Source organism: Buteo buteo, chromosome 21, assembly GCF_964188355.1.
Source record: "Buteo buteo chromosome 21, bButBut1.hap1.1, whole genome shotgun sequence".
Taxonomy (NCBI): domain Eukaryota; kingdom Metazoa; phylum Chordata; class Aves; order Accipitriformes; family Accipitridae; genus Buteo; species Buteo buteo.
This window is the reverse complement of record NC_134191.1, coordinates 18818471-18839082: the sequence shown is the minus strand read 5'-3', so window position 1 is coordinate 18839082 and position 20612 is coordinate 18818471. Positions and strand designations below refer to the sequence as shown.

The 20612-nt window shown below is 37.6% G+C and overlaps 1 protein-coding gene across 15 annotated transcripts in view; it reads left to right on the top strand.

Annotated features, from left to right (window-relative positions):
- PBRM1 (polybromo 1) overlaps positions 1-20612 on the top strand; it is a 79459-nt gene that overhangs the window by 34094 nt on the left and 24753 nt on the right. For all 15 annotated transcript variants that reach the window (XM_075053257.1, XM_075053265.1, XM_075053255.1 and 12 more), the window contains 9 exons: positions 7203-7344; positions 7925-8022; positions 11336-11612; positions 12708-12813; positions 14087-14729; positions 15609-15820; positions 16975-17160; positions 18865-19022; positions 19958-20224. In XM_075053257.1, the coding sequence (XP_074909358.1) occupies positions 7203-7344; positions 7925-8022; positions 11336-11612; positions 12708-12813; positions 14087-14729; positions 15609-15820; positions 16975-17160; positions 18865-19022; positions 19958-20224 (2089 nt within the window). The remainder of the gene's footprint in view (positions 1-7202; positions 7345-7924; positions 8023-11335; positions 11613-12707; positions 12814-14086; positions 14730-15608; positions 15821-16974; positions 17161-18864; positions 19023-19957; positions 20225-20612) is intronic.

Below are 20612 nucleotides of genomic sequence, written 5' to 3'. Positions count from 1 at the left end.
TGGAAGTTATTTTGCAAACTTAACGTAGCTGGTGAGAAGTCATTCTGTAATTATAAGTGACTGGAGAAATAGTCGGGAAATAATGCTGGAGAATTTGTTCAGTTACCTGGTACATAAGTGCTAAATCCTGGCATGCTTACAAGAACTCTGTTCCTTATTAAATTTTACAGCATTAGTAAGTATGATCCCTAAGGAAAGTGGGCCAGGCTTTCCTACACCAGAGGAGGGAAGCGCTTCAGGGAATTCCCTGGCAGCAGTTCTCTCCTAAAACACAGGTGAGAGTGGTGTGGGTGCAAGAGTGCTGAAATCTGTATCTTCTTTGGCATGCCCTGGTGTCTTGCACTCCAGGAAGCTGAGGTTATAGTTGAGGTTTAAAAAAGTGCATGGATCCAGTGTAAAATACAGTTGGTTTTGTGTGATGTCTACTATTTGGGGATTTGAAACGCATTTTTCTTATGAATGCGCATCCTTTTGGACAATGGTCTGCAGCACAGGAATCTAAACACTACATTTCACTGCACTGGGATGTACTGAGATTCTCCTGAAACTGTGAGATTTGTAGTGGCTCTTGTTGTCTTTGGATTAATTATCAATTATTTGAGTTGAACTTATAGTAAATAAGATCATCTGGTCAAGCATATTTTGCCTTATAATTTAACCACATCTAGTAATATGGCAAATAAAGGAGTGGAACTTATCTTGAAGTAATGGAGACTTCTGTCTGGGTTAAAGCCTGAATGGTTTATAGACATATTTTTTCTTTTTTTTAAATAACAGAGCTTAAGCCCATTACAAATTAAGTTCTTAATTTAAATAAAATTAAAATTTACGTTAAGATTTTATTATTACATTGACTTTGGAAAACTAATATGACACAGTGTTTCAGTTTGCTTCATTTATGAATGAGCCAATTGGGAAAATATTCTCTACAGAGAAAATGATGTCTCTGTAATACGTAGAATACCTTGTAAATTTTCACTTCATCTGAGATTTAGCAGTTCTTTCATTCCTTTTTCACTTAATATAATTTAATATTTGTTGAATAGTGTACATTTTTTAAATCTTCTGTGGAACCAATTTTCCTACCTTAGCAAGTATTTTCTGTGCATATTGTACGTAAGGCCTTTATAAAATCACAGGTTCAAGTAAACAAGGTTCCCAACGTACTTTGTAAGATGATGACTGTCATTCCTCAATAGGACATTTGTCAAATGCCTTTCTTGATTGTATGCATTCATTGTTACTGGTTTTTTTCCTAAAGAGGCAGGACTAGCACTTCACAATTTCTGAATAAAAGAAGTTACATGATAACTGCTTTTAGCCATGTGTTTGAATTTGTTTTCTAGGAATTTTTTAGGCATAGCATATGTCTAATAAGATGGATCTTTTGATCATATGGAGAGAGTATCTCTCATCTTCAGTTCTTTCATATATTCCACCTGGAAGGGCTGATGAGTTTCCAGTAGACCTTTTAGGGAGTTGAGTGCCAGCTTACTATTCTAATTTTGACCAAATTAAATGTCATGCCAATGTTGTTTTGGACTTAGTGGCCTTATGAAACTGTAGCTTGCCTTTTAAACTACTTTTTTCCTCATTTTGCAAAGGTCATTATGTTTAAAAAGATATTCTTCCAAGTTTTACTCATGCTTTCAGATATAATTGTATCACTGTCAATTGTTTCACAGTGTATAAGTTTAGTTTGTATTATGCTAGCAGTGACTTTCTGTAGAGCCATGGATTTGGTTGGTTTTAGCCTAGCTTTGCAAAATAAACTGATGTTTATAAAATTCTTTCCTTCCAAAATTGGAAAGATGACTTTTTAAAAATTTATTGTGAAGCTGCATTTCATACTCTAAATCCAGAAAAGGCACAATACTTGAGTTCTGCTGAGTTTGAGTATAATTAAATCTGTTCAAAGTACTTCTGTGAATAACTTTCTTAGTCATCCTATTGTTTGCTGACAGCAAGTGCATTGAAGAGGATGGTAAGGTAGGTGGTTATTTGCAGACTAGAACAGGATTGCTTTTGTGCCGATGCATTTTTTCATTCTTCATATGTGTGGTTGGAAGTCGTTTATCTTTCCAAACCATATGGGCTAAATCTTTATTTTTACTTTTGTTGTCAGGCCTTTCATGAATACAACTGTGAATCTAGGTTGTTTGCTTAAAGTCAGATAGCCTGCACCTTAATTATTTGGTGTGGATAAACAAATGCTGATAGAAGCAATATTTTATTTCCTGGTAAGATAATTTGAATGATAGCTCATCCTTCCTTTTTAAGACTATGTTTCCTCTTCCTCTTGTCTTCTGGCTCTAGGTTAAGAGTTAAAGGAGTAAGATATAAGCTGCTTTTCTTCACATGTGAGCTACTATCAAGGTCCTCACTTTCTCCATCAGATTAAAGATTTTGTTTCTACAGGGTCATGAGAGAGCAGAGAATCAGTGCACATAGAATGGTATTTCTAAGACTAATGGCAACTTCTTATGTTTTTTCTGCTTTTTGCTGCTTGAGGGTTAGTAGACTGCTGCATTGTAATATGCATAGGTCACTGCCTAAATACATGCAGATGAAGCTAGTGTGGGATACCAAGACTATGTGGAGTAAGTGGTATGTTTTTAGATGAAGCACGTGATAGTGGTGTTCTGGGGTCTGCATGAGCTACCTCTCTGCCTCTGGGAGGAGAGGTAAACCAAATCCCAGGCTTGTTAGTGTCAAGTGGCTTGGGATCTGCTGATATGAAGAGTCACCAGTTTCTTTTACCATATTGTGAAACTGTAAAAAGAAAATTGTTGCAGGCAGGATATATTCCCTAGGAAACATTATTGCCTTGCTTATTCGGCCTGCAGCTTGCTTTGAATTTGTTCTGCTTCAAAGGATATGGCAAATTCCACCTTTCCTCAGTTTGGTAAAACTGGCACCTAAACATAGAGAATTTGATTGATCAGGATATGTTACTAATCAGTAAATCTAATTTATAGTATCATGCTGACAGTGTTACTTCATAGATTCTGGACTTACAGGTGATAAGGATATAGAGTTGTCTATTGGCTTTAATCTCAGGAGGATGGTCATTGTTGCTGAGTTTTTAAGTCAGTGTAATCCTAGACCTTCGGTGATTCTTTCACAGCAGCTTTAAGTTGGGTACAGAACAACTCCAGATAAAGAGGAGTAGTACCAAGTGGTAATAGGTAGAAACAATCTGAACTGAAGACGTGGTGCTTCAATTAAGAGGTAGTCCTTTAGGTTACTCTTTCAGAAAGCTGAATCCAGACCTCATGCAACAGCAATCAAAATGTGAACTTGCAATTCTGTAATTCTAATTAGTAAATTAATTGGAAGACTAGAAACTTGTACAGTTTTTATTCTTCCTGCTGTCCACTCTCTTAAAACTTGTTTTAGTTCTCTGGAAGAAGGCAACCATGCCAGAGTTGCACAAGAATGTTTATAAAATACGTGCTACTAATATTGAAACAAAATTTGAGCCAGGAGTTGAAAAGCAGGAATGTTGCATACAGACTTGCTTACTTGCAAAAGGATGAACTGCAGAGTAGATCTTGAGAGGACTTTATCCCAGCTTGGTTGTTATGATTTCTGAAGCATGATTCCTTGTCCTCCAGCAGTTGCCTTTATCAGTAAAAAGCATTGAGACATTTTAGACATTTATCTTAAGTATTTAATACTCAAATCTAAGGCAGTTTGGTAGTCTTCACTTTATTAGCTTCTTAGTTAGAGCCTAATTCTGCAAAATTGTCACTCTGTTTCCACTCGGAAACAAATTATGCTGATACTGTCTACATCCAAGGGGAGAAAAAAAATCTGTTGTGTCAGCATTTCTCCCCAGTGCTGCTCCTTAATTGATTTCTACACAGGATTTGCTGGGGTTTTTTTGTTTGTTTGTTTGTTTTAATTTTTTAAAATGTTCTTAATCTCTAAAGTAATTTAGCTGACTTGGGTACCTTTTTCTAAGATGCAGAATTGCCTTTAGACATTATTTTTGTTTTCCATTAATCCTTTGAAAGTTTGAGTCTATTTTATAAACATCTGTAATAACATCATTAAACAACGAAATTACTGCTTGTTTTACATACTTAATTACCCTATGTGCCTTGACAAATTGGACTGTTCTTAAAGAATTCTGTTTTGAAAAAATTAAAACTCACTTTTGATGTTTTTGATAATTATGAGCTTATTAGTTGGGGGTTTTGATGCAAGGCTTTTAAGCCTTTCTATTCCATGTTTTCTTGAGTATTCTCTTAATGATGTGTTAGCTTCTGTAACACCAACAAGTGTTTATGTGCTGAAGTCCTGTAATTGCTTCTTGGACTACAAGAATTAATTACATACATTTTATTCTATAGATTTTGCTTTCTGTAACAGAGAGTGTTCAAATTAGCCACAGAAGATGTAAGGTGACCTGTAGTGTTTGGTACCAGACAGTGGCAAGAGCATGAAATAGGCTCAGTGTTTACATCCTCAGTATTTATGAGCCTATGCATCATATGCTAGTGGTTTAGGGCAAAATAATCCTGAATTTAATGGGCTTTTTATTTTGTTTTTGACTTTTTTAATACCAGTCACATATTCCTTAACATGTGCAAATAATTATTGCTGGAGTTTTACAAGGTAGAAATGGGAGACTGACTTTGCCTTTTCTTCATGGCACCTTAACTGGTACCCAAACTCTTTTGCTTTTGGGCGTATGTGGTTTTGTTTGGTTTTTTTATTATTATTTGTAATTTTTACTAATCTAATGAAAACTATATTGGTATGTTTTGGGTTTGTGTGGCGGTGTTTCAGTAGTGGGGGAGTGGGCTACAGGGGTGGCTCCTGTGAGAAGCTGCCAGAAGCTTCACCGGCTCCAGGTCGGACCTGTCTCTGGCCCAGGCCGACCCAATCGGCGACGGTGGTAGCGCCTCTGGGAGAACGGATTTAGGAAGGGGAACCCCCAGTGAGCAGGGGGATTGGAATGTGAGAGGAACCCCTCTGCGGATACCGAGGTCGGTGAAGAAGGAGGGGGAGGAGGTGCGCCTGAGGAGGTGGATGCCCCCGCAGCCCCGCAGCCCATGGAGGGGAGCAGAGGCCGCCCAAGATGGCCGCCGCTCCATGGGAAAGCCCGCGCTGGAGCAGTCTGTGACTGAAGGAGTGCGGCCCATGGAAGGGACCCACGCTGGAGCAGTTCGTGAGGAACTGCAGCCTGTGGGAAGGACTCATGCTGGAGAAGTTCGTGGAGGACTGTCTTCCGTGGGAGGGACCCCATGCTGGAGCAGGGGAAGAGTGTGAGGAGTCCTCCCCCTGAGGAGGAAGGAGCGGCAGAGTCAAGGTGTGAGGAACTGACCATAACGCCCATTCCCTGTCCCCCTGCGCCACTGGGGGGAGGAGGGAGAGAGAACCAGGAGTAGAGTTGAGGTGGGAAGGAGGGAGGGGTGGGAGGAAGATGTTCTAAGGTTTGGTTTTACTTCTCAGTATCCTTGTTTTGATTTGATTGGTAGTAAATTAAATTGATTTTGTTTTTTCCCCAAGTTGAGTCTGTTTTTTTGCCCATGACCATAATTGGTGAGTGATCCTTCCCTGTCCATGTCTCAACCCACAAGCTTTTCTTCATATTTTCTTCCCCCCATCCCACCATGGGGTGACGGGGAGCGAGCGAGCGGCTTCATGGTGCTTTGTTGCTGGCTAGGCTTAAACCACAACATGGTAACTCTCCTTTTTTTGGATTTGCAGAGTGAGTGAAGCTGACAGGAAAGCTTTTTGATTTTCTGTTGCTTCAGTTGGAAACATTAAAAATAATATAAAAAATAATGCGTAAAGGTTTGCAAGATACTGATGTCTTGAAGTCTTAAAAAAGGTACATGAACCTAAAATGGTTCATTTTAAATGAGAATGGCAACAAGTAATTTTCTCCACATCTTACATTTAGGATATTCGTCAAAAATTGTTTTTTGCTTTTCTCATAATCATTGAGGACATACTAGTTCTTCAGATCTGAAAGAAATGAAAAAGAAATACGCTACATTTCAGTAAGGCGCATGCAGCTGCCATCCTGGCAATGTGCAGTTAGTTGGATGTTTCCTGCAAAATGTATTTCCATCATGACAGCTTTATAGACACATGTGCACTTCTCAGTAGTTTTTATAGCAGTTTCAACTCCGTGCCGTGTTTAATCCAGCTGTGACTTCCTCATCCTTGGTGACCAGTGAAGAGTCTGTTTAACCCAAGTTTAACATGGTTACTCTTTGTTCACTGGTTCAGCTGTAAGGTCACATTGGCAGGTAAGGTTTAGGACTAAAAGATACTGTATTAAATTTATTTTGTGGTAGTGCTTATGTTCCATCAGGCAGGTTTGCGTTCAGCTAGGTGCTGTGGAAACCAGACTAGGTTTAAAGGTGATACATAACGGGTGGTTGTGACAAGCAAGCGGGCGAGGAAGGAGATGTGAAGGAGGTTGACTGTGTTTTGCAGTTGTGATAGGGTTTGGTTTTTGTGTTGTTGCAGATTACTATATTCTGTTGTGTTTAATGAGGTGTTGGAAGGTTTAAAAAAGTTGGCTAGAACTTTAACCACTTGTGCAAGGAAATATGAGAAAACACATTCAGTTATTGGCAGACTTAGTGCACTGATTCATCTGTTTACCATATGAAAAATGACTTTTTTGTTGTTAGTCCTCTTCTAACTGTTTTCACGTGAAGTGCACTTTGTGGGTAGCACCAATCAACAGCCAGGTGGTTTTAAGAGAAGGCGAAAATTGGAGGGGGTTAACATGAGAGGTGTTGCACACTTTTGGTTCTCACTGAAGATGAGTGGGATTGATGTGTAGGGAAGTCATGGCTGTGCGGAGCTAGCTTGTCGCGTTGATGTCATACCCAGGACCTACAGGTGACAGCTGAGGTGTAATGGAGTGCTCTCAGCAGGTTGTGCTTCTGCCTCATCTGTACCACATCTCGTCTGAGTATGAAAACAGGACTTCAATCTGCACAACTTTCAAGAGGGAAGCTTTCAGAATTATTAAAATCATTCTTTAAGAGGAGGTATGTTTCCCTAATATAGTTACAATTGGAAGATGTTACTGCAGCATCAGAAAAAGAAGACACGTTCCTGTAATTAGAGCACTTTGGATATTGATTTATTGTGAAAATGAAGATGTTAAAGAACTCTTTTGCAATGTGTAACTTGTGAAATATCTAATTGGTATTTCTCTTTTGCAGAACGAAACTGAAGAACCATGAATATGAAACTTTAGATCAGTTGGAGGCTGATCTGAACTTGATGTTTGAAAATGCGAAGCGCTACAATGTTCCCAATTCTGCCATCTATAAAAGAGTACTGAAAATGCAGCAGGTTATGCAGGTATGTGGAGTAGAACAATCAAAAGGATATAACTTCACATGTGAATTTATTTCCCCAATGAATATTCTTCCAAAATAATTTTTAACTAGACCTGTATTTGCAGTAGTATTTTCTTGCTTAGAGGGAAGTATGGGAATGAAGACCGTCGTAGGGTGATTTTTCTTCAGCACACCTGCTGCCTTCTGTGATTTCTTTTGGTCACTTTTATTCCTTACTATGACTCTTAACCCAATTAAGTTGTGAGAAAATTGATGATGTGGGGTTTTTTTAGGGTTTGCAGGTAACTGGAGGATGCTAAAACACTTCAGATTTCATGAAGTATTCTAGCTAAGTGCTGCAGTCTGAAATGGCATTGTTTTCAAATTGGTTCCTCAAAAATTCTTCTGACAGTTAAAAATAATTATACTGCTATTTTATGTCGGCCAACTTATATTAAAGAAATCACTGGAAATGTTTTGATGGTGGTTTAGTCTCAAAACCCATAGCTGTATCTTTCTGCATCTGATCTGTTCTGATGTTTAATACTGTTCTGAAAATGTCCAGCAGTGAGTTTGGCTTCAGGGATTTGTTCTTTCTTCAGGCAAAGAAGAAGGAGCTTGCTAGGAGAGATGACATTGAGGATGGGGACAGTATGATTTCTTCTGCTACATCTGATACTGGAAGTTCAAAAAGGAAAAGGTATGCACTTCTGTAGCTCCTGCTGACCATGACAGTGCTACATCTTTTATTTGCTAAAGAGAATATTAAGCCATGGTTTTTAGTCATTTGTGTAAGGATTTGTAATTCTGAAACTTAACCTCATTAAGTGTTCGTTCTAATTAATTCAAAACTATTTGCTGACTTTATTTTCCTTTTTTGGCCTATTAGTTGACAGTTGTCAACATAACTTCAGTAAGTGGCATGGACATTGTAGTTGCAATGAATTAGGTAATTTTGTCAGTGGATTTCAGGATTTTTATTTGTGTTTTATTTTTTTTAGCCTAGTGTGTGGACTGTCTTCACAGGTTGTTAGCTTCTTTTCTACTACTTCTCCATAATATGACTATTTATGTAGTTTGGATAGCAATTTCAGAATGTAATTAAAGTTAACACTATAGTTGAATAAATTTTTTGAAAGTTTATAGTATTACTGAACAAATATTTTTATTTGGTGAAGTCTCCTGGCATAAACATTTTCATTTTCCATGACCTGAACTCTGCTTGAGAAGTTTTCATCATTAGTGTTAGAGGATTGTTTCTCTCTCCCTTCTGAATTTGCACTCTTTGGTTACCTACCTGTCAGTGGCTGGGCTGAGGAGGATATCTGACAAATAGATAAACTGTATAATTTTTATAATGAGTATAATAGGTTGATTATTCTGGATACTGTAATGTAAACAAAATTCACAATTATTTAAAATATACTCTTTTAGTGAGCAATAATAATGATTTATGGAAAGTATTCTTTAACAATGATAGCTGTTGAGTAATTAATACTAGTGATGCGTTTCACTCCAACAAGGGATAGTTTCTCTAGTCTGCCTCATAGTATCATTTGAAATAAGTTCTGACTTCTGATAATATTATTGCAATAGTAGCTGTAGCATTCGCTACATATCAAGGTGCCACGCTTAGATCACTGGTCGGCCCGGACCAGGGAAAGAGACAGATAACACACACAGTGTGAGCGCCAACTTCCGCCTTTTATTGCGCAGTTAATTCCTTTTATACTAACAAGGGGAGGTGGGGTTACAGGTACATCACAAGGCTGCGACTAACCCTCTAACTTTCCGTGACAACGCGAGATCTTCCGAACGCCGACCCCTACAGTAGCAACTGCCAGTGTAAAACTGTAATTCAGGATCTTTCTTTGGTGTTGCCTATGACCTTCAGCTTCCTGTATTTTCAGTTCTTTTTTTGTCAAAGTAAGAGCAGTTGTTGGGGGGAGGAAGGGAATGAAATAGAGCATCAGCAAAGATTCACTTAAGAGCAATCAAGTAAGTGCAACAATGTGTACTCAAACTATCTGCAGAGATAAAATGTTAACATGGACTTAGGTACTACAGTCTAGGGGTGCTAGCAAGAAGAAAGGTGCTGAATGGTGAGACTGCAGTACCAAGTGAAGATCTGGAAGGAACAAATTGTAAAAATAGCTAGTTTTGTGATCTTCAGATTCAGAGAGAATACTAACCTAATCAAGTAAGTCAAACTGCCATCAGTGTCATTTAACCCTATGTTGTTTTTGATCACCTTGTGCAAGATAATACTGAAATGCCTAAAAGAAAAAATCTGTCAGGCCTTGTCATCTCAGAACAGTAAAAGAGAAAAAGTTGTGTTCATAGATAAGGGAAATCAAAATTATTTTATTTTCCTCATGCCTGAAGAGAACCTGAAAATGCTTTTGATGTTGTCAGTTCAGTACTTGTTATCAGTTTCACTTGCTGAATGATAGGAAGTAAAAGAAGTTTGTAAATGCTGCTGATAGTAGAAGTGAAGCACTGAGAGGAATTCCAAAATGTTGCTGAAAAAGGAAACTGATAACCCAGGCAACATTCATCCCATTGTGAAAGTAATAGTGACACAGAAGAAAGTTTGAATGTCCCTTTTTATGTCGCCCTTTTTTGGCAGGCCTTTTACTATTTCTGCTTTGGTTTTGCTTTACCTACCTCCAACGAATTAAATGTTGAAACTTGGAAACATGTTAAAATGTGGAACTCGGAAGGATGTCTCTGTTCTGGCATTGCTCATCTGCTAGTATGAACCACTAATGGTTTCCAGCAGTGAAAATAATGCAGAAAAAAGTTTTTAACCTATAGAAGATACATTTTGAATTTTCTTACATGTTCTGACATTAATTTTCATTACTTAATTTGCTGACCTCACCAAGGAGCAAGAGCTATCTGAGGCATGAGACTATGCTGGATTAGGTATATTTTAAATGTAGGAGGAAAAGATCCAGATGATGGAAAATCTGTGATGCAGTTTGGTTTCTAGCAAGTTGTACAGTGATGTTTTGCATATTCTGCTAATGAAGATAGTTTTTGTTGTTGTTGTTGCCTTTACTGATAATATGGTGAAAGTTATAACTACATAAGTCTTACAGAGATTGCAATTTGGAAGCTGGTTTAAAAGACTTTGTAGAGAGTGCATTTCTAAGAGTGCCACAGTATCTGAGCTGAGATTATACATTATTAACATAAGCTTTCCTCTCCCTTACCTGATTAGCTTATAGATCCTGTAGTATATGTACAGGGAGCCATGTATAACTGTTTTCCTGATAAGCTGTGTCTTGGTTGTGCTGTCAGATTTCTTGAGACAACCATAATAGCTACACATAGGATGACTGTAAAGTTTGTGGTGATAGCATGTATGTAGCCATTTTCTACCTGGGTTTGCAGTTTTGGTGAGCTTTATTGACTTGTAATTTTATTTGACTGTGGTTGACATATATTTAAGCAATTCAGACCCTTCTTTCTACTACATTCTTGATGTCCTTATTTTCTTGTATCTGGTACTGAAGAAGGTACTGCAGTATTCCAAGATAAATAGCTCAAGTCTTTGATATTCTCTATTCAGCAGAGGTAGTCATGAAGATACTGGCTGGGGGGTGTTTCACTGTTTGCACTAGATCTTGAGGTCTTGACTGATCTGTTTTCTCTGAAGCTGGAAAGTGCTTAGAGCTCCTTTTGACCTTTGCACTCTTGAAAACTAGTTATGTGGTTTATTCTGTAGAACACTTAAACTTCAAGGTGAATGAGAGAAAAATCATACCTTAAAGTTGGTTTTCTGTTTATTTAGCAGACTGCTGGTTACAATGCTGTCATTATTTGCAAGTGGACCTGTGTTTCTAGTACACTGTCTTAATGTTGAACTTCTCGTGTGTGTTTTTAGGTGGTTGTGGTTGTTTTTTCATGGTAGAGGATAATGTCATATTGATATTAGTATTGGAAGCGGGGAAAAGAGCCCCTGACGTTTATTCTTTTCCTTTTTGTTCTTTTCCTTAACCTAACAGTAAAAAGAATATACGAAAGCAACGAATGAAGATCTTATACAATGCAGTTCTGGAAGCTCGAGAACCGGGCACAGGCAGACGGCTCTGTGATCTGTTTATGGTTAAGCCATCCAAAAAGGACTATCCAGACTATTATAAAATTATCTTGGAACCAATGGACTTGAAAATGATAGAACACAACATCCGCAATGATAAGTATGTAGGGGAAGAAGCCATGATTGAAGACATGAAGCTCATGTTCCGAAATGCAAGGCATTATAATGAAGAAGGCTCCCAGGTACTGTTTTGATTCTGCAGTCACACTTACTTTTCTGCTTCTTTGCAGACATGTAAGTTATGTTAGGATGCTTTAGCTTTGACTATTACTCACATTACTTATGATAATTGTTTATTGAACTAAAATAGAAATACGACTTTTTCTTTCTGCTGATGTTTTAAATTCTGTCTTCGTCTATAGTTGTATGAACATAAAATGCAACACGCTCCTTTGCAAAGGTTAGATTTATTTCCTGTTAGCTAAACTCCACTACAAAGAATGCCAGCTGAATGTTTCCTAGTATGTTTTTAAAAAATAAGCTGGTTATCAAATTCTCATTATTCATCCTCATTCAATCACGTGAAGGTATTTGCACAGTAAATGGTCATCAGCATGTGATTTGGAGCTCAGAACCTCTGAGAAGGGATGCCTTAGTTGGAAAGAAAGCAGCTTTGTTATCGTGGAAGTGGAGAGTGTGGGTGATCAGACTAGAAGACCTGACTTGTTTAGCCTAGCAAAAGGAGTCTGAAAAGAATATGCTTTTCATCTACAAATATATGGTAGGGTGTTTCTATGTTGTGATATTTCTCAGCCAGCAAGCGTGATGTCATGGAACAGAGTGGTGGTAAGAAACCTCCAGCTATTTCTAATGAGGAACTTGATCAGCTACTGTACAGGACTTTATGATGAAGTTGTGTTCACTGGGGTTGGATTCGAAGACCCAGGAGGACTGTTTGAGTCCTTTGTACCTTGATGGAATCACAATAGTTCAAGAGATCTTTCATTGCTCAGCAGAATGGTTTGATAAGGACGTTGCTAAGACAACTGCACCTTGCTGTTTTGTAGTCTTGGGAACAGAAATGCAGCTTAATTGGATAATTTATTCAGAGTGTTATCTCCCTAATTTAGATGGTGTTCATCAGTTCTGCTTACCTGTGTAAGTCTATTAAGGGTGTACATTTGAGAAACAAGTCCTTCTTTTTAATCAAGTACTTGGTTTTATATTCAGCTTTTTCAAACTAACATTTAAATGTTTCTAGGGGGCTAGTTCTAAACTAGTCTAAGCACAGTAAACCTTGTTTTGTTTTGTTTTTTGATTACTTTACTGATTAATAGGTGTACAATGATGCCCATATGCTGGAAAAGATCCTTAAAGAAAAAAGGAAAGAACTGGGACCCCTAGCTGAAGATGATGATGTTGCATCCCCTAAACTAAAACTAAGTAAGGCAACGTCGTACATTGCTATGTCTCATTTCAACACTTATGAAAGCCCAACAATACAGATTAAAAGATCTTCCTTTTAGAACAGAAGACATGATCTGCAAATTTACACTGACATGCAAAGTAGAATTATGTTTTCAAAATCATGACAGCAATGGTGTGTTTATATGTGCATATAATAGAATTTAGTTGTTGCATATAGCATTTTCTAAGAAAAGTAACTTAGAATGAAGAAAGAAAATGTAGGAATGGTTGGAATGACTGGCATTTAGTCATGTGGTGTTATCCAAATGTTAGATGTTGCATTCTGTGCTCAGTAACACTTCATTAGCACACTTCATGTGTGCTGCTGGGTTCGCTTACAAGTAAGGTGCTTCTCAAACTGAGTAAAGCTCTTAATTTCCCTAGTCAAATGTCTGGGATTTCCACAGAATGATAAAAGAAATGTGAGCTTTTTTTGGAAAATTACTGAAAGCTATGAAATCACAGAAGTAAAATATCCAACAATGTCTGTTTCTAGAGCTGTTGCCCTTACAAACTAGATTTGCTACTACTCAAATCTTATGTCCCCTTAATATGTGTTCAGAATTTAGCAAACCGAGAAGGATAAAATTGCACAGAAAAGAACTGCACACAGCCCTCTTGAAAATAGAAATGTGCAGCTCCTAGGTAACATACAGGTAGTAGAGAATTCACAGGCAGAGACTATACAGTACAGTAACAGAGATCTTGAACTAAACAAAAAGCTAATCTGATTGATAATCCCATGGGAGGCCTTATTTTACATTTTACCTGTAATAATCCTCTCTAATTTGGCATAAACCTGTCATAAAGGAATCTGATAAGATTTAGAATGCTTAATTTTAGTGATAGCGAAACCCCTGTGATGGCTGGATTTTTAAGAGCTGTAGAGAGAAATTCATGTAGAGCTAGTAAGACCAAATTGAATTTAGAGGAGTTACTAATAACATTAAATAGGAAAAGATGTTTTCCATGCTTTAGTCTGAAGAGACCTTTGCCAGGTAGACCACATAGTAACATATGATTCTCTGTTTGCCAAAAATAACATTTAAAAAAAATATTCATACAATTTTGAAAAATAAAGGAAGCTGCAGCTTGGAATGGGCTCCATGTTATGAGTCTTCTGGTCATACCATAAAGTGGTTCTTCAGTAAGCAATTCTCCAGTGCAAAGGAGATGGACAAAGAAGTGTGCAAGCTCTGTTTTTTGTAATGATTTTTTTCTTTTTTTTTTTTTTTTTTTGTCTGCTTAGGTAGAAAAAGTGGCATTTCTCCTAAAAAATCAAAATACATGACTCCAATGCAACAGAAATTGAATGAGGTGTATGAAGCAGTTAAGAATTACACGGATAAACGAGGCAGGCGACTGAGCGCCATCTTCTTGAGGCTGCCATCTCGGTCTGAACTTCCTGACTATTATGTAACCATTAAAAAGCCCGTTGACATGGAAAAGATCAGAAGCCATATGATGGCAAATAAATACCAGGATATTGATTCCATGGTAGAGGACTTTGTAATGATGTTCAATAATGCTTGCACATATAACGAGCCAGAATCTCTGATTTATAAAGATGCCCTGGTTCTGCATAAAGTTTTGCTTGAAACTCGGAGAGAAATAGAAGGAGATGAGGATTCTCATGTGCCCAATGTCACTTTGCTAATTCAGGAACTTATCCATAACCTTTTTGTATCTGTTATGAGCCACCAGGATGATGAGGGCAGATGCTACAGCGACTCCTTAGCTGAGATTCCTGCTGTTGATCCCAACTTCCCAAATAAACCTCCTCTGACTTTTGATATTATCCGAAAAAATGTTGAAAATAATCGCTATAGAAGATTGGACTTGTTCCAGGAGAATATGTTTGAGGTGCTGGAGAGGGCAAGGAGAATGAATAGGTGAGCAAAGCCATATTTTTCAGGTATCCTTTGTCTTATCACATGAGTTTTGCATGTTAACGTTAGACAAAGGCTGCGGGTTTTTTAAGGTGTTTGCTTTCCTTGGTATGGGTGTTTAGAAAACTAAATCTTAAAAGCTCTATCAGGTCTTCAGTGGCATATATGCTTTCATTTAAAAACAAGGAAAAAGTTAGTTTTCTGCCATGAGATAATTTTGACATTAATCTTCCAAAGGTACACAACATGAAAACCAGGTTTGTGCTAACTTTCAGATTGAAAAAATGAAGAGGAGGAGCTGTTCACTAACTGCTTGACTGCTCCAACTCTTTTGGAGCAATCACAGTTGTATGAGTTATGGTAATATTGTGCAAAAACTGAACACTGGCAACTTCTTGCCATGTTTTACTTGAATAAGGTAGGGTACTTGGGGATGTGCAGGTGAGATCTTGACTCTGAAGGAGAGGAGGTAAAAATTATATTAAAACATCTACTAACAGAAGCATGTGTAATTAAAATAAGTTAGTTTTGTTAATAATACTGTTATTACTTAAGTTTTAAGAAGTTAACAGATTGTAGAGGTCCAGTGGCAAGTAGTTTTGGTTGCAAATAGTTATCTTTGATTTTTCTGGTGTTTCAGGACTGGTGTATACAAAAATATTGTTTTGGGTAAACTATAATACAAACTGAGAGCAGAGTAGCAGGTGGAGCATGACTTGCTAGTGTCTGCTGCTGCTTATTATGAGTAAACACAGAAATCTGTTGGTAGAGTGAAGCTTTAGTTTTTATCATTAAGTATGGTAATTGATGTGTATGTGTTTAGGATCCTGTTTGACTCTCCGCAAACTATGTTTCTGCCCTGTTGTACGTATTTTTGTACAGGACTGATTCAGAGATTTACGAGGATGCGGTTGAACTTCAGCAGTTCTTTATTAAAATTCGAGATGAACTTTGTAAGAACGGAGAGATTCTTCTGTCACCCGCTCTCAGCTATACCACCAAGCATCTTCACAACGATGTAGAAAAGGAAAAGAAGGAAAAGCTGCCCAAAGAAATAGAGGAGGATAAGCTCAAAAGAGAGGAAGAAAAGAGAGGTAGCTACTTTCTTTTAATTAATTTTAAATGTATTAATTGAAAAATGTACCTATGCATATGATGTATGCTCTGCTGTTGCTGCAGCTTTGCCTACTGAAGGGACCTTAATAGTCTAGTTGTCCAGCAAGGGTCTAGTATTTTAAAGTTGTTAGAGATTTATTTTATTTTGATCCTTATCAGCCAGGCCAGATGGCTTTTAAGAAGGAGATTTAGGTAGATATTAACCTATGTAAACTCTTTAATCGGAGCACGTTGGGGTACCAGTAGTCTTATTTCAAGGATAATATAAAAGAAAACAATAGTTTTTTACTATAGCTTTCTGCTGATAATAAACTTAATGACTGTTCCAATTGACTTTTGGTCATTTCCTTTTTGACAAATACTGATTTCTTGATGTGCTGATGATGTTGTCTGTGATCGTACTTTTAACACTGCTAAAGAAATGGTATTTAAGTAAGCCTGTTGTGTTTCTTACTTGGCTACTATGAGTGTGAAGAGGAATGGGCTTGCACTATTTTGTAGAGCAAGAAACCTACTGTGAAGGTACTTTGTGTTTCATAGCTCCTGGCCATTACTGTCCATATAATCATTATGGAGTATGTCTAAGGGGATGAATAAAGCTCTCTGATTGCTCCTTTCCACATATGGGAGCAGAGCTGTTAGCTCTTTGTCCTTGAATTGTCTTTCTAATGTGGTTCATCTTCCCACATAGCACTGATGTCAGCAGCAGTAAAATCTGGTTGCTCCAACCAGGCTCCGTATTATAAAGGGACAACAGCTGCGATGCCCTTCTTCTGTCTTCCTTTGAGAGCTAAAAACCTCAAAGAAAGCAAACCATGTCTTTCTGAAGGCTTCTGAGCTCAGTGCTGTCATTGAGTTCCTCTTCACTTACTGGGAGGGCTCAGTAAAATTCAACTGAAGAAGGGAAACCCAACCTTCAGCAGCACCGGTAGCAGAAAGGCTAGCAGCACAAAACACACTTAAACCCTTCCTTCATGATGGAAGTCAGCAATAGAGGGATGCATCAAGTATTATGTGTTTCTGCATATGGCACTTCTGCACTCAGCAAAGGGTGAGGCTGTTCGTATCAGTAATCTTGGCTAACGTGGAAATATGGCATTGCTAACATCTATTTTTCCCTTCTTGAAATAAGAAGCTGAAAAGAGTGAAGATTCTTCTGGATCAGCTGGGCTGTCAAGCTTGCATCGGACCTACAGCCAGGATTGCAGCTTCAAGAACAGCATGTACCATGTAGGAGATTATGTGTACGTTGAGCCTGCTGAAGCCAACTTGCAACCTCACATAGTCTGTATTGAGAGGCTGTGGGAAGATTCAGCTGGTAAGGATGCCTTTGCTATAGGAAAACAATGTTCAAAACTTCCAATTGTAGCTTTTGTTGTGTAGATGTTATTTTATTTGCAGAATTATGTGTGGACTGGTGAGTATTTTTCTTCTTTCTGAGTTGCTTTATTCCACAATAGAGGAACTCAGTTTGTTCCACAAATATGAAGTTCTTGGATCAGCACAGGTTTTTTTGTTGTTCGTCTCCACCTATTCTTAAATCGTAAGCATCCCAGAGAATAGGCTCTTCTAAGTGGGCTGGGCTCCTTGTAATTTAAGCGCAGAAGAACACATGGAGTTTTTCTGTGCTGAGAAATCTGAAACAAAGTTGGGCACATTTAACTGCATATGTTCCACAGAACAACTCTGTTTCAGAACTTGCCATTGTTAAATTTCAGAAATGAGCTGAATCTTGCATTCCTAGGCAAATCAAGCCATGACAAGTACTATTTTGTTTTTTCTCATCAGTGATGCCTTCTGTTTGCAGCAGGTACTTCTCTTAAGTGTAAGGAAGGCTAGAGAGATGTCAGGAGTATCAGATAAGCATGGTGCATTCTCAGCAATCCTGGAAACCACAGTTGCTGAGAGCTACAGTGGGATACAGTGAAATGTACCATTTTGGTGGCACTTTTTTTTAAAGGGGTGGAACAGATGTGTTACAAGGACAGATTAAAAGGACCATGACTCTTAAATTTCAAGAGAAGTGCAAGGCAGGATATAATTAAGGTTTGCAAAATCATGAAGTGGGTAGATAAGGTGAATGCAGAAATACTGTTCGACAAATCCAGCAGTACTAGAGTTGGAGGGCACACACTGATGCTAATAAATCAGATTAAAACATGTGAAAGTGTTTGGCTTTTTAATGTAGTGGGTGGTGACCCTTGTGACTTCCCCAGGAGCTTGTGGAGGCAGATTACATCAGCAGGTTCAAAAATGGGCGAGACAAGTCCATGTACAACAGGTCTAAACCAAATAATAAAGGGAATAACAGCCAGATAAAGATAATAGCTCTCTAACACCCCTAATGCAATGACTGTAGAAGGAGTGAAATGAGTTACAGAGAGTGGCCAAGATCAAATGCATTCTCCAAATAGCCTGTCCTGCTCACTCAGTTGGATGCAGTGTATTTGGGTAGATGGACCATTGGCCAGTTGGACATTTCTTACGTTTGTTTGTCTGTGATGGAGAAAGTGAATAGTACTTTTTCTTCTGGTTCAGTCTACAGATTACAGGTTTTCTTTGATTTAGAAAAATAGTACATATTTGTAACTTCTTTATAACTCATTGTTAACAATTTGATTTGTCACAGCATAATGCAGAAGAAATAGTTCTTAAAAAAACATGAAACCAGTTATCCAAGGTTCTTCAAATAATCAGGTGATTGTTGTGTAGACTTTGAAGCCATTTCAAGGCCTGAAAGTCAAGATTTATAAATAAGAACTGATTCTTCCTTTATTTTGCTGAGTCAGGTTTTACTGGGGAAAAAACAATTAGTGGGCTTTTTAAGCAACCTGAAACAGTTAAAGAATCTTGTCCTGTTTTAAACCAGTTTACTCTCATTATAAATGACTACATGGCTATTTGATTAATCAGTCAGTCTGTAGTTGTTTTTTTCTTGCTCATGCATTAGAGAATATGCCATTTTGCATTTTTTTCTTTTTCTTTCTCCCTTCTCATTTTTGTATCTTTTTTTTTTTTAAAGGAGAGAAATGGCTCTATGGCTGTTGGTTTTATCGACCAAATGAAACGTTTCATCTTGCAACACGAAAATTCTTGGAGAAAGAAGTTTTTAAAAGTGACTATTACAATAAAGTTCCTGTTAGCAAAATTTTAGGCAAATGTGTGGTCATGTTTGTCAAGGTGAGAGACTATTCAGTCTAATTTGTTAAGCAAATAACACATTCCTTCTATTTTCTTGAAGAGCTGTAGGGATTCTAACATAGAGACATTCTACTAATACTTAAATAAAATAGGAGTTGTTCCTGTGTACTGTTTGTATTCTTCATTCGTTTCATGAGATAAATAGTTCACCCAAGTGATGGTGTTTCCTTGTGCTTGTTGGTTTGTAGAATCATACGCTTATTAGATAATTAGCTAACTGATTTTTCAAAGCACGTGGTAGAGAAATTGCAGGTAACTTCTTAAAGGTTCCCATAAAAGCATGTAGATTTAGGTTTGGCAGAGGGAGACTTGAATGGCTTGGTAAGAGGATGAAGTCTTTCATCTCTGTCTCAGGTTTGATTCCACAACATCCTTGTGCAGAGGATTTTTGGCTTGTTTGCAACATACCTATCTCAGCCAATTTTCTGAAGGTAGTGTGTTTGTATGAACAACATGCTACAGCTGCTGAGGTATCACGGTCACATATCAATGAGCATGGAGCTTAATTTCCCCCCCTCCCCAAACTTGGTGATTGTGTCCTCTTTCCAAGTTAAAGCTCAGAAATCTTGTAAAGGTAGTTTTAGGCTGCAGATCTTGTACTTGTTAATGTACCGTTTTGGTAAATGAATAAAACCTAATTTTTCTCACATGACAACCTGTATTGAATTTAGCCTCTTCTTTAAGGGTGGGATTTCTTGTTGTTTGCTTTTAATTTTTAGTATAACTTGGATGTCAGACTGGAAGAAAAGAACTCATTAGAAAGCCTTTACTAGTCTAAAAGCATTTCTGATAGAAACGTAAAAAAACAACCAAACAAAAAAAACAACCAGAAGCATGAGAGGGAGTTCACTGTGTGTCTGTGGGGGCTGTGTGTGTGTTGCTGAAATATTTCATATTTTTTCTTCAATCTGCAGGAATATTTTAAACTGTGTCCTGAAAACTTCAGAGATGAGGATGTCTATGTCTGTGAGTCACGTTATTCTGCGAAGACAAAATCTTTTAAAAAGATTAAACTGTGGACTATGCCTGTAAGCTCTGTAAGATTTGTCCCACGAGACGTGCCCCTGCCTGTGGTCCGTGTTGCTTCTGTGTTTGCTAATACAGACAAAGTAGATGAGGAGAAACACACTGAAACATTGGAGGACAGCAAGGTGGGAGAAAGTATCCTTCATCTTGAAAAGGTATGTAAGATAACAAGTGGAACATCAATTATGTTTGACAGGTAAAGAATGACAAAATATGAGCCCTCATGACTTCGGTTTCACAGCATCCAGACACAATAAAATATAAATAAATATAATGTTTCTGTTATAAATTATGTTATACACATTTGTAAATAAATACAAACAAAATATAAATAGACTAAACAGAAAATAAACTGTGTACATATTTGCTAGATTCTACAAATGCTTTCTTGTGATCATGTGAAGGGGTTGGTTGGGTTTTTTACCACTTCAGAAAAGAAAATTCCACTTTTAATGTAAAGCTTGCCTTAATCCTAAAGAATCACTAGAACTAAATGTCTAGTTTTAGTTCATGGCAATGCTGAAATGCTTTATTATGTAGTAT